The sequence below is a fragment of the Thalassophryne amazonica genome, chromosome 16 (assembly GCF_902500255.1).
Source record: "Thalassophryne amazonica chromosome 16, fThaAma1.1, whole genome shotgun sequence".
Lineage (NCBI taxonomy): Eukaryota > Metazoa > Chordata > Actinopteri > Batrachoidiformes > Batrachoididae > Thalassophryne > Thalassophryne amazonica.
Window position 1 is genome coordinate 77,714,541 of NC_047118.1, and position 14,763 is coordinate 77,729,303.

Sequence of the window (14,763 nt, forward strand, 5' to 3'; positions counted from 1 at the left end):
CTCCTCAACACTGAGGTGTGTGTTGACTGGATCATGACCAAAGAAACACACTGCATGGACAATATCTCTTCTTAATTTGACACTGTCATTCCAGTGGTACCTAAGAATCCTCCAGAGACCTGGTACCAAAGATGTCCAGTCATCATCATCTTAGGTCATACAGTCCAAGTCTGGCCACCATATACAGTAAGAAAGGAAACTCCAGAACCTGAAGGACTCTGACCTTCATTCTCCTGCAAACACATCAACATCACCAACCACCTCTGACCTCACGGTGCTGTGAAATCTTCCCAGGTGTCTCTGGATCTCAAAGCAGAGGATCCAGAGATGTGAACACAAGTTCAACACTTACGCCACATATAGACAGACACAGTTATGATTGCCGAGTCCAGGAAGTATCCGAAATCCTGGATCCTGGAACATTAGAACTAGTTAAACAGCAACATAAAGTTCAGCCAGTAAATCAAAAATTATCATTTGCACAAATTATGATTAAAAAAAAACCCCACAAACATGAAATCAGAATGATGTTTTGGTGGTATTTGTTGCTGAAATGTGGAATGAAGGTTTATTAAGTGACATAAAGATAAAAAAAAAAAAAACTTTCTCCGCCATGACACTCACCTGACCACTTCTGAACCTGCTGTCATTCATTTGGAAGTCTCCGCCCACTCAGCGCAAAGTCTCCGCCCACTCGGCGCTGCCACTTCGGGTCGTTTTCATCGAGTGACAGAAATCTGCGGTAAGAAGCAACATTTTATTTCTCACACGTCGACTTTGTGCGTTTTAAGTCGTTTTAAAGTTGGATCTTTTCACTTTTCAACTGCATCAACAGCTGTTCTGTCGCATGTAAAAATAGTTTCGCTCTTTTTTAAGCCTTAATTTCCAACAAATTGCGGAAATTAAGTCAGAACTGTGACGACACAAAGATTTTCAGAAAGTCATACAAAGAAAAGAAAAAGAAAGCAGAACATTTCAGAATAGTCATACAAAACAAACGTTATTCTTGAAAAATCCGATTTTATTTTTAATTTTTCATTTTAATTTTTAAATTTATTTATTTATTGCATATTTAACCCTATAACATCTAAAAACAATTTTAATTGTTTCCATCATTTATTTCCCGAAGCGTCTGGTGTAAAATCAAACTTTTATCATCACTGTTCTGACTGTGTTTGAATAAATAATAATAAAAAAGCAACATTCAGTGAAAATAAATTATGGTGTAAATATTTAAAAAATATGTGAGACTGGTCGTTTATGATGAAACATTTATGTTTATCTTCAGATTTTATGGAGGCAGCTGCTTCCATAAAATCTGTTAATAATGTAGTTCCTGCGTAAAATAAAAACTTTTTATTGTTTCATGTGTTCATTGTTTCAAAGTTGTTAAATCTCAGTGATTTATGTTTGGGGTGGCACAGTGGATTAGCGGTTGGCACTGTTGCCTCACATGCAGTAGGAAGGTCGTTGGATTGTTTCCCATGTGGGCCTTTCTGTGTGGAGTTTGCATGTTTGTTCCTTGGATTCCCTCCAAAAACCCAATTCCAAAGACATCCAGGTTAGGTGAACTGGAAACTTCAAATTGACCACATGGTGTGTGTCAGTGTGTTTGTCTGTCTATATGTGGTCCTCTGCGTCCTGTTGGACAGGACCCTGGGCTGGACGCACTCGCACTGTGACTGGTGGGATAGGCTGTAGCTCCCTCGTGACCCTCAAATTGAGTGAGCAAATCTAGAAAATGAATGGCGACCAGGTGAAACATGGGCGTGTCTTTGACCTTCTCCAGCTGCTGGGGTCCTCAACAGAGGCACCTGTGTGCTGGATCATGTCCAGCGAAGCACCACATGGACAAAATGCCGTAGCTGATGTTTCTTCACAATGCAAGAGATACTCCTCATCTGAGCCTCACTAAGTAACTGCTCATTTGACACAGTCATTCCAGCAGTGCCCAAGGATCTTACAGAGAGACCTGCTACCAAAGACATCCAGTCATCACCGTAGGTCACTGTTTGGAGTCCAAGCCTCTTAACCACACAGTAAACAGACTGACAGCACCAGGACCCAAAAGAGACTTTCACTCTCCTTCCAAGATACCAGCGTCACCAAACACCTTTTGACCTCATGAGTCTAGCTCTTTCCAGGTGTCTCTGGATCTCAAGGTTTGCAGGGAAGTGCTGCAGATATTTGCTCTTGCATTAAGTGAGTACTCACAGAGTTAGAATGCAGTTGATGGTTGACTCCTTTGATGTGAAGACAGACTGTTCCAGAGTGACAAGTAACTGGAATAGAATCCTGTTAAAAAAATAATCCTTGTAGGCACCTTCCCGAACACAGAGAGCAGTGGAACATTTTTTGTAATTAGGTGATCACGCTTTCCTTTCCAGATTGAAACAAGTCCCTTTTTCCAGACCGTAGGGATAATATCCGTCTCCCACATTAAAATAAAGATGGTTTGCAAAGTCAGGAAATAGCATCTGGAGGACTTCAGCTCCAATGCCACAGATCCATGGAAGGTTCCCTGCCCTCAGCTGTTTCACAGCCTTTTGTGATCTCACCAGCATTTTTGTGGTATGCAGTTGATTGGGGAATCAGCCACAAGAACCATGACACTGGAGATCTCTAACATCTCAGCAGTAGGATCAGCCTGATAGAACAGCTACCACCAAACAAACAAAACCAACTAACATGAAGCTTGTGGAACTTCATTGACAAAGTTCAGCCTCAACACAACCGAAAATATCTGAACTGTGCATGAAAGTCAGGACTACACCAGAAAACCAACAAATTTTGTTCAACTCAATCAATTTTGCAAAAAATAGTGATAAAATATTTCACCAGTGTTCTGCCAGAAGCTTGGTGGCTACTTCAAGCCTTTGCTCAACATTCAGACAAATATTAAAACTGCTGTATGTATATTTTTGAGTTTGTGCTGATTTCAAAAAACTCAAAAATAAAACTTTTGCACTAGGTTTTTTTTTTTTTTTTACAGATGGTTGTTGTACAGAAAAAGATTATTTATGCGAATGTAAACGTCTGACCATATTTGTGTTTTCTTCCAGCTGTTGTTTGCATTAATTAATTCAGAACAATCAGCACTAACTGTATTTGTTGCACTTTAGAAAAGTTGCATCACTTATTACTTTGAAATACGCAATTTAAAAGTCTTTAAAAGTGGAGCTTTTACAGCTGAATGGCTAAAGCACCTGGGCCCAGTTGTTTAAAGGTAATCTAATCGGATTTTGGATAATGGATTGTATCAATTCTTGAAAATGGGATGTTCAAAACTAAAAATGGATTCTGAGTTTGGCTTAGATTACGTAATCCAATTTTGTTTGTAATCTGGATCAAACCCTCAGTTTGTGGTGTTCAAAATATCTTAGTAGGATCCCAAAAAAAATAAATAAATAAATAAATCTGGATTATTTTGATCCCAACAGTTTGGGGGATTTCAGGAACAAATTGTGATTTAAATTCAGTTCTAACTGGTCAAATAAATAACATTTATCATGCAGTAGATATACATTTATTTACTGATATTCTTTCAACTGATTCTCAAACCATACAGTTGAAATTATAGACTAATTCACACTTCAGACCTGTAAGGGAGAAATAAAATAATCCTCTCAAAAGCTGTCAAAATCATACAAAGAAGTATTCAATTCTAACTCTAAGTGGAAACTTAGACACATCCAAAAATCATTGTTCAAAAATTGTTTCTGACAATGGCATCCCTTACTACATACCCAGTCACTGTCTCATTCTGAAAGTATGCCTTGATTTTCAGCTGGCTCAAGTGCATCATTGACCTCGTCACAAAGGGGCACATTCCGCTTTGTAGTAGTATTGTGCAGGACAATACAAGCTAGTATTATGTTGCACACTCCTTGGGGTTCCACTCGCACGTATTTGAGGCACGTAAAGCACCTCTTCAGAACTCCAGTTCAACGCTCAATAGCACACCTTGTTTTGGAATCAGCAGTGTTGAAGCGTGCGTGCTCAGAATCACATACAAGGAATATGATCTGGTGTCATTGGTGCATAAACAACAATAAAAAGAAGTAAAGGAGTCTAATAGACAAACAGGCAAAACTGTGTTCACTGCCAAATAAATGTAACATAGTGGAATGGGGCTGTGCAAAGGCATGCAGATGTACAGTAGCTTTCAGTGCAGGGATGATCAATCTGTACTTTGTGGGATTGGGGGGGGTAGGCAGGGTAAATGGGGGTCTCTGGCATTATTTATAACTCTAGCTGTGGACGGAAAGAAGCTGGTTTTGTGTCTTGAGGTTTTAGTTCTGATGAACCTCAGCCATCTGCCAGAGGGGAGGGTGACAGAAAGGTTGTGTCTTGGGTGAGAAGGATCCGCCACTATCTTCCTTACTCGCCTGTAGGGATCCTGTAGGTCCTGTAGGGATGGTAGATTGCAGTCGATCACCTTCTCTGCTGCATGGATGATACGCTGCAGTGTGTTCCTGTCCTTAGCGGTGGCAGCAGTGTACCAGTCAGTAATGGAGGAGGAGATGATGGACTCAATGATGGCAGTGTAGAAGTTCACATCATTGTTTTTGGCAGGTTGAACTTCCTTAGCTGCTGCAGAAAGTACATCCTCTGTTGTGCTCTCTTGGTGAGAGAGCTGACATTCAGATTCCACCTTAAAACTCTGTGGGCTCTACCTGCTTTGCGGCATGTGGTTCCTGCAATTTATGACATGTGCCTAACATGCACAGGTGTTGATGGGTACAAGGGAGGGCGGAGCCTCAGACAGCATGTGACTGTCGATGTTGAGAGATACAGAGAGATATTCTTAGATAAAACAGCAACTTTTATGTTTTTTGTGGAAAATATTTGTTGTTTTATTAACAAAAATCCATCAAACAGAAGGTCACACTGATTTGGGATTATTATTGGAAAACATTTGGAGAAAGGTGTCATATTTTCTTTATATATATATATATATAGATAGATAGATAATAAAATATAAAAGGCACATCCTCGTGACTTGGATAACAAATTTATATATTTTCTTTATATCTGCAGTTTAAAAAAAAGTTGCAAAAAATGCAGCTCATATTTTTAAAAACACAAAAATAGAATTTGTTCTGCAGGAATGCAAAACAACAACAATAATAATAATAATAATAATAATAATAATAATGTAGTTTTAATGTGGCTGCTAATGATGAATTAATCTGCTGATCGACAATAACGTCATTTTTACAAAGTGAAAATATCACACATATCTTTTAAAGTACTGCACTAATTCTGAAGGTTTGAGCGTTAACCAACACACGCTCCAGTAATGTGTGCTGCTGGTTCCTACCACTAACTGGATTTACCAGATAAACCGTGTCTGTTAAATCCACGTGTCACCAAAAGCAGCACACACAGCAAAAAGCATAAATCACAAAGTATTTTTTTTCTCTGCACAAAATAGACCAAAACAAAAAAAAAAAAACAAGGTTTTATCCTGTATTTCAAAATAAATCTAGACATCTGAAGGAATTCCCACCAAGATTTATAAGTAGGTTTGTTATTTATTCATTCATTCATTTTCTGATGTTTATCCAGGTCGCGTCCCGTGTCAATCTTCTGCTTGGTCTTTTGCCACTGGAGTTAGTTGTTATGAAGCCAATGAATGAGTTTGAACGGAACGTCATGTATCAGGAGGTGAAGGTTACAGAGAGACTTCACAGCACGTGGCCGCTTTTGCAAAAGAATCACAATCCAAATTTGTTTGCTCTGGTCTCTGTGCTAGAAGCATTGGCAGCTAGCGGCTGGAGCCCCTCAACAAATTCAGTAGCTGCAATGTGATGCCTCCAGAAAAATTTATGTTTGCAAATGTTTTGCAGTTTCAGCCACAGTTTCTCTGCAAAATCATTCTCTCACAGATCTGGTCCAACAGGATCCACAGGTTACTAGTGTACTTGGATCAGCGCAGCAAGACACACTGATACCATGTGCATACGGCTTCTTTACTTGGGGCCCCCAGAGTCTAGGGTCACCTCTGTCTAACTTTATGTAGCATTAATCTGACATCATTTTCTTTATAATGTTTGTTTAAGATAACTGTTGTACAAGTTAATCCAAGCTCATGGTTTTCAAATGTTAGTCCAAGCTAACACTTGTCAAAATGTTTGTGAAAGCTAACAGTTTTCTAACATTAGGCCAAGCAAAAGGTTTTCAAATGTTAGTCCAAGCTAACAGTTGTGAAAGTGTTTGTCCCAACTAACAGTTTTCCAACATTAGGCCAAGCTAATGGATTTCAAATGTTTGTCCCAGCTAATGGTTTTCTAACAAGCTAATGGATTTCTAACATCAGTCCGAGCTCACGGTTTTCTAGCAAGCTAACTTTTGATGTGATTTATTTGCCAATATAATACATGTACAGTAAAAACATACCCCTACTGGAGTCACTGCAATGTGTGATCTGGTCTCTACATAACCAAAGTAGGAGCTGTGTCCACATTCTCAGCATTACATCAGACTTGTTTCCAATGGGTGTTGATCTCCACCAGGGCTGCCTCTTGTCACCAATCCTGTTCATGATATTCATGGACAGGATTTCAAGGCACAGTTATAGACTGGAGGGTGTCCAGTTTGGTGACCTCAGAGTTGCATCTCTGCTTTTTGCAGATGATGTGGTTCTGTTGGCTTCATCTGGCAGTGACATCCAATGTGCACTGAGCAGGTTTGAGGCCGAGTGACTGTGAAGTGACTGGGATGAGAATCAGCACCTCTAAATCTGAGACCATGGTCCTCTGCTGAGATACCATGGATTGTTCCATCTGGGTAAGAGGAGAGCTACTGCCTCAAGTTGAGCCCTCTGGGTCTTGTTCATCAGTGGGGGTAAGCTGGAGCGTGAGATTGATAGATGCCTGAAATCTTATGGACACTGTACCGTACCGTCATGGTGAAGAAGGTGCTGAGCCAGAAGGCAAGGCTCTCAATTTGCCAATCGATTTACGCTTCTATTCTCACCTATGGTCATGAACTTTGGGTAATGGCTGAAACAATAAGATCATGGATACAAGTGGGAGAAATGAGATTCCTCTGTTAGGTATCTTGGTTTACATTCCTGGGTAGGATGACAAGCCTGAATATCCGGGAAGGACTCAGAGTAGAGCCGCTGCTTCTTAACATCGAAAGGAGACAGTTGAGCTGGTTCAGGTCCCTGGTGAGGATGCCCCCTGGTCGTCTCCATAGGGAGGTCTTCCAGGCATGTCCAACTGGGAGGAGGCCCTGGGGAAGACCTTGGGAATGCCATGGGATCCCCTGGGAAGAGTTACAGTACTTGACCGAGGATAGGGAAGTGTAGAATGAGCTGCTTGCTCTGCTGCCATTGTGACCCAGATCCAGATAAGTGGTTGAAAATGATGATGAATAACGTATTTCTATTATGATCCTCAGAAATGTTTTGTCTAAAGTTTGTCTGAACTAAAGGTTTTGAAACATTTGCCCGACCTAACGGTTCTGTGTCTCACAGCGGCATGATGGCAGAGGCAGCAGCGGCTCCGGAGTTGTTCTCAGAGCAGGAACTGACCTGCTCCATCTGCCTGGATCTGTTCAGTGAACCAGTTTCGACTCCCTGTGGACACAACTTCTGTCAGGTAACTTTAATACAAACACCCGATGTCCAGTTCGACAGACATTCAGATATTTGTATTTTTAAGTCCATGTCTGTAAACGTTCTTTCACTTTAAACCATACTTATAGCAAAAATTGTTGTTGCCATGGTAATCAGGGAAACCATTGCTGAAAATAATGCAGAGAAACAGACTTTTGACATGTAGTATAGTGGTAGAATTGATCAGTGGTCGGCACAGCGAACCAAAAAAGTTAGCTTCAATAACTGTTAATCCGCTAACTGAAAAGTTAACTTTTGTAAAGCTAAACCAATAACCCCCTAAAAAACTGCCAAGCACAGGCTCACAGCTCTGGAGATACACCAAAAGAGATACACAAGAGAAGCAGAGGCCAAGAAAATAAATGGCCTGTTTACCAATGACCCATTCAGGGTGTACTCCCAGCTCAAAGGGGAAAACAGTAAGACAAGAACAGACCCGTCCAGAACTGAGACTGAGCATTACTGGAGGAACATCTGGGAGAAAGAGGCATCAAACAACACCAGTACCAAGTGGCTGGTTGACCTAAGAGCACACTACAATCAACTCCCAGAACAAGAACCAGTCAATATCACAAAGGCAGACATCCAGCAACGAGTCTCAGGGATTGAAGAGCTGGACAGGACCAGGGCCTGATGTGATCCACACCTACTGGCTGAAGAAACTAATAGCACTCCATGTGCACCTGGCAGGGCAAATGGGTGGGCTATTAACAGCAGGTACTCACCCAGACTGGCGAACACACCACAGGACAATCCTGGTCATGAAGGTCCCCCACAAGGGTACGACATCTTCAGACTACCAGCCAATTACCTGCCTCTCAACATCAGGGAGGCTCCTATGAGGCACCAAAGCAACCAAATTGAGTAGGCACATGAATCAACAAATGATTACAGCTCAGAGGGGCATTGGAAACAATACCAGAGAGTCGAAGCACCAGCTACTGGTTGACCATCAGGACTCGAAGACCAGGCAGACCAACCTCAGCACAGCTTGTATTGAGTACAAGAAGGCCTGTGACTCAATGCCTCACACATGGTACCGGAGTGCTTGACACTATACAAGGCTAACAGTCCACTGATAACCTTCATCAGGAACTCAATGCAATCCAAAGCAATTGCACACGTCACCATCAAGTGCAGAATATATCAAGGTAACACTGTCCCCACTGCTGTTCTGCATCAATGGGTGTCACTATGACTCCAGAAAGGGCAAAGGGGGTGCAGGTTTCTTTGTTGCCACCCACTCCACCAGGTGATTTCACTGATTAACAGCAGATGGAATAAGCAGACAGGATGAGTTCATCAATGAAATCACATTCGTGTGTTCGTTTTGGGTTTGTCATCGCCTTTGAATTTACTCGGAAGCCCCTGTGGCGCTTATACTCGAAACTGGCTTATCAGTAGCTGACAGTGTACCGAGTTAATACTAGGGATGGGTATCGAGAACCAGTTCCTTTCGGTTATCATTAAGAAATTATTCGATCCACTGACATCAATAAGCTTTTTGCTTAACGATTCCCTTATCGATCCTTCAGAGTGGCTGTTGTTTTGGGGGGGTGTAATTTCTCTACATTGATTACAGACCTGCAGCGGGTCTGTAATCAACTTTTCTGCAGCGCGGCTTTGCTTTGAACCTTGAACCAATTGAAGCAGTGAGTCGCAGATTGAAGCAGTGCTTCGATCTACTGATTCGTGGATTCATTGTTTCATTTTGCTTTATCCTAATTTTTTCCAGCTAAAACCCTGAAGAGCATATGTCTGCGGTAATATTTTATATTTTTATGTTAAACCGACCTGTTATGGTCTTCTGAAACAGTTGATAGATGTATTTTATAACTTAAAAACGGGACTGATGCTAACGCGTTAGCATGTCTATGGTGTTTTCAATGTTAAAGTTAGCGTTAAGCTGTTTGCATCAGCACGTTTGTGTTGATTTTTCTGTATAATTAATGGCTCAGAGTTTGTTGTCATAAGAGTCAAATTGTAATTTTTTTAATTTATTTTTATTCATATATTAATAATAGCAACAACAATAATAGTCTACATAATAGACAATAATAGTCAATAATAATAGACTAATAATGTTAATACAATTTTAGAGAAAGAGATTAAAAGAACCTAATGAAACAAAACAGCAGAAAAGATAAAACCATCTAAGAATGAAAATAAATAAATAAATATAGTAATAAATAAGTGTTTCCTGTGACCACCTAGTGACTCTTACACCTCCACTTCATCCCTGTCTTGTTTAAGTTTAATGACAATTTGTTTCAGTCAAACCATATTTTCAATTTGTTAATTTCTTCAGTGATTTACTCCAGAACTATCTGCCAAGCTAGAAAACTGCTGCATCCTAGTAAGAGAAGAATACTACTGGAATGAATTTGAATAAGGAAAGTTGGGGTTTTTTCTCACCTAAATGGATGCTGCACTCACTGCAGTTTATTGTCTGGAATAGTCCCAGATTGCATTTCAGAGCTTCTAAAATTGAAACATTTTCGTGCGGGTGGTGTTGGTGGGTAATTTTGTGTTTCAGCTTTTTTTTTGGTTTTTCACCACTTTCATCCCTGAATATGTCAATCGTGAGTCACTCCTCTGTTCTGTTCACACAGCTCCAAATGCTGTGCGGCTCTCTGCCGAGTCAAGTTAGAACGATAGAGTTCAGTTGGAATTAATAAATTTAAAGCAAAACACCGTTTAAATCAAATGACACCTCTTTCCAGGCGTTGTAATACAAGCAAATTGCAATCAATCAAAATGTTTTTCCTCCCAAAACGAGACGTCCTGCGCTGATGTGCAGCAGCTGGCTGAGCTCAGCTCAGAGGTACGGAGAGACATTCATGCCAAAATGTCTGAAAGGAAATGCTTTTGATAAAAACTACAGATTTTATTTATTTTTATTTATGTCCAGAGATCAAGGATCCAGTGACCAATTTAAAATGTTGTTGACATAGAAAACCTGTAAAGCCTAATTTTAGTACACAGAAAATTCACAAGGGGTATCGGATAAGGGAATCGATAAGCGGAATCGATAATGGCATCAATAGCGATAAAATCTTACCAATACCCATCCCTAGTTAATACTAAAACTTAGTGGTTAGCAGTTAGCTGTAACATCCGCTAAATTTTTTAGCCCATTATTGGTTTAGGGTTATAAAAGTTAACTTTCCAGTTAGCAGATTAGCAGTTATCAAAGCTAACGTTTCGGTTAGCTGTGCCCACCACTGTTTGCAACTATTTTTTCTTCTTTTTCTTGTATTTGTAATTGTCTTGCTTTTGCTGGTGTTGTTTTAATTTGGAAGTCTTGCGTTCCCCACTGGCCATACCAAAGGCTACACCAACAAATCTATAAATCCAGTCGTATTAACAATGTGCAGTGAAAATAGTATGCCAGCATGATTGTGTTTATTGTTTGTTCTGTTAGCATTACCATGCTAGCTTACAAATGCTACCAACTAGCAGACCAGGATGAGCCCAGTTCACATCCCGAACAGTAAATTATAACTTTATTCTCAAAGTTTTGAAAGCTTGACTCTTAGTCTTGTCCATCCAAATTGGAAGTCCCAAAAACCAGTTTTATTTGTTATTATCTATCGTCCACCTGGTCGTTACTGTGAGTTTCTCTGTGAATTTTCAGACCTTTTGTCTGACTTAGTGCTTAGTTCAGATAAGATAATTATAGTGGGCGATTTTAACATCCACACAGATGCTGAGAATGACAGCCTCAACACTGCATTTAATCTATTATTAGACTCAATTGGCTTTGCTCAAAATGTAAATGAGTCCACCCACCACTTTAATCATATCTTAGATCTTGTTCTGACTTATGGTATGGACATTGAAGACTTAACAGTATTCCCTGAAAACTCCCTTCTGTCTGATCATTTCTTAATAACATTTACATTGGACTACCCAGCAGTGGGGAATAAGTTTCATTACACTAGAAGTCTTTCAGAAAGCAGTGTAACTAGGTTTAAGGATATGATTCCTTCTTTATGTTCTCTAATGCCATATACCAACACAGTGCAGAGTAGCTACCTAAACTCTGTAAGTGAGATAGAGTATCTCGTCAATAGTTTTACATCCTCATTGAAGACAACTTTGGATGCTGTAGCTCCTCTGAAAAAGAGAGCTTTAAATCAGAAGTGCCTGACTCTGTGGTATAGCTCACAAACTCGCAGCTTAAAGCAGATAACCCGTAAGTTGGAGAGGAAATGGCGTCTCACTAATTTAGAAGATCTTCACTTAGCCTGGAAAAAGAATCTGTTGCTCTATTAAAAAAGCCCTCCATAAAGCTAGGACATCTTACTACTCATCACTAATTGAAGAAAATAAGAACAACCCCAGGTTTCTTTTCAGCACTGTAGCCAGGCTGACAAAGAGTCAGAGCTCTATTGAGCCGAGTATTCCTTTAACTTTAACTAGTAATGACTTCATGACTTTCTTTGCTAATAAAATTTTAACTATTAGAGAAAAAATTACTCATAACCATCCCAAAGACGTATCGTTATCTTTGGCTGCTTTCAGTGATGCCGGTATTTGGTTAGACTCTTTCTCTCCGATTGTTCTGTCTGAGTTATTTTCATTAGTTACTTCATCCAAACCATCAACATGTCTATTAGACCCCATTCCTACCAGGCTGCTCAAGGAAGCCCTACCATTATTTAATGCTTCAATCTTAAATATGATCATTCTGTCTTTATTAGTTGGCTATGTACCACAGGCTTTTAAGGTGGCAGTAATTAAACCATTACTTAAAAAGCCATCACTTGACCCAGCTATCTTAGCTAATTATAGCCCAATCTCCAACCTTCCTTTTCTCTCAAAAATTCTTGAAAGGTTAGTTGTAAAACAGCTAACTAATCATCTGCAGAGGAATGGTCTATTTGAAGAGTTTCAGTCAGGTTTTAGAATTCATCATAGTACAGAAACAGCATTAGTGAAGGTTACAAATGATCTTCTTATGGCCTCAGACAGTGGACTCATCTCTGTGCTTGTTCTGTTAGACCTCAGTGCTGCTTTTGATACTGTTGACCATAAAATTTTATTACAGAGATTAGAGCATGCCATAGGTATTAAAGGCACTGTGCTGCGGTGGTTTGATTCATATTTATCTAATAGATTACAATTTGTTCATGTAAATGGGGAATCTTCTTCACAGACTAAGGTTAATTATGGAGTTCCACAAGGTTCTGTGCTAGGACCAATTTTATTCACTTTATACATGCTTCCCTTAGGCAGTATTATTAGACGGCATTGCTTAATTTTTCATTGTTACGCAGATGATACCCAGCTTTATCTGTCCATGAAGCCAGAGGACACACACCAATTAGCTAAACTGCAGGATTGTCTTACAGACATAAAGACATGGATGACCTCTAATTTCCTGCTTTTAAACTCAGATAAAACTGAAGTTATTGTACTTGGCCCCACAAATCTTAGAAACATGGTGTCTAACCAGATCCTTACTCTGGATGGCATTACCCTGACCTCTAGTAATACTGTGAGAAATCTTGGAGTCATTTTTGATCAGGATATGTCATTCAATGCGCATATTAAACAAATATGTAGGACTGCTTTTTTGCATTTACGCAATATCTCTAAAATTAGAAAGGTCTTGTCTCACAGAGTGATGCTGAAAAACTAATTCATGCATTTATTTCCTCTAGGCTGGACTATTGTAATTCATTATTATCAGGTTGTCCTAAAAGTTCCCTGAAAAGCCTTCAGTTAATTCAAAATGCTGCAGCTAGAGTACAAACGGGGACTAGAAGGAGAGAGCATATCTCACCCATATTGGCCTCTCTTCATTGGCTTCCTGTTAATTCTAGAATAGAATTTAAAATTCTTCTTCTTACTTATAAGGTTTTGAATAATCAGGTCCCATCTTATCTTAAGGACCTCATAGTACCATATCACCCCAATAGAGCGCTTCGCTCTCAGACTGCAGGCTTACTTGTAGTTCCTAGGGTTTGTAAGAGTAGAATGGGAGGCAGAGCCTTCAGCTTTCAGGCTCCTCTCCTCTGGAACCAGCTCCCAATTCGGATCAGGGAGACAGACACCCTCTCTACTTTTAAGATTAGGCTTAAAACTTTCCTTTTTGCTAAAGCTTATAGTTAGGGCTGGATCAGGTGACCCTGAACCATCCCTTAGTTATGCTGCTATAGACTTAGACTGCTGGGGGGTTCCCGTGATGCACTGAGTGTTTCTTTCTCCTTTTGCTCTGTTTGCACCACTCTGCATTTAATCATTAGTGATTGATCTCTGCTCCCCTCCACAGCATGTCTTTTTCCTGGTTCTCTCCCTCAGCCCCAACCAGTCCCAGCAGAAGACTGCCCCTCCCTGAGCCTGGTTCTGCTGGAGGTTTCTTCCTGTTAAAAGGGAGTTTTTCCTTCCCACTGTTGCCAAGTGCTTGCTCACAGGGGGTCGTTTTGACCGTTGGGGTTTTTATGTAATTATTGTATGGCCTTGCCTTACAATATAAAGCGTTGGGGCAACTGTTTGTTGTGATTTGGCGCTATATAAATAAAATTGATTGATTGATTGAAAGTCAGCTCCAACCTTGAAATTTCATAGGTTTTTGTTTAATCAGTCACATTTGGTTACAGTAATGTTGTTGGCTAATCCTCCCTTTTTGTTTGTTTAGGCGTGTATCGGTGGTTACTGGGCCTCCAGTCCCGTCTGCACCTGCCCGCTCTGTAAGCGGCAGTTCAATGAACGCCCTCAGCTCAGCGTTAATAAAGTCTTTGCGTTAATCGCTAACAAATACAAACGGACCCATTACGCCGTTGCGGAGCAGCCGATGACCGTCGGGAATGGCTGGACACCAGAGATGATGAGCGCTGATCCAGGCAGCACCGGGAACTTTGTGACAACGGCGGCGGCCGAGGACATGGTGTGGTGCGACGTGTGCTCTGGGATGAAACAGCCTGCTGTCAGTTCCTGTCTGACCTGCACCGCCTCATACTGCACTGAGCACGTGAAACCACATCACACCATGCCCTTCTATGCCAAACACCCACTGATGGATCCCCAAGAGGCACTGCAGGGCCGAACCTGCAAAGAACACCACCGTCTGCTGGAGGTGAGGTGCAGTCGTGAATCAGGTAGTTGAACCATAGAGTTACATTATAGAA

The 14,763-nt window shown here is 40.5% G+C and overlaps 1 protein-coding gene across 1 annotated transcript in view; it reads left to right on the plus strand.

The window, feature by feature from the left end:
• Nucleotides 1-694: 694 nt before the first annotated feature.
• LOC117528161 (E3 ubiquitin-protein ligase TRIM39-like) overlaps nt 695-14,763 on the plus strand; it is an 80,175-nt gene continuing 66,106 nt past the window's right edge. Inside the window, exons 1-3 of the mRNA XM_034190740.1 lie at nt 695-742; nt 7,487-7,610; nt 14,274-14,711. Of these exons, the coding sequence (XP_034046631.1) occupies nt 7,491-7,610; nt 14,274-14,711 (558 nt within the window). The 5' untranslated portion in view covers nt 695-742; nt 7,487-7,490. The remainder of the gene's footprint in view (nt 743-7,486; nt 7,611-14,273; nt 14,712-14,763) is intronic.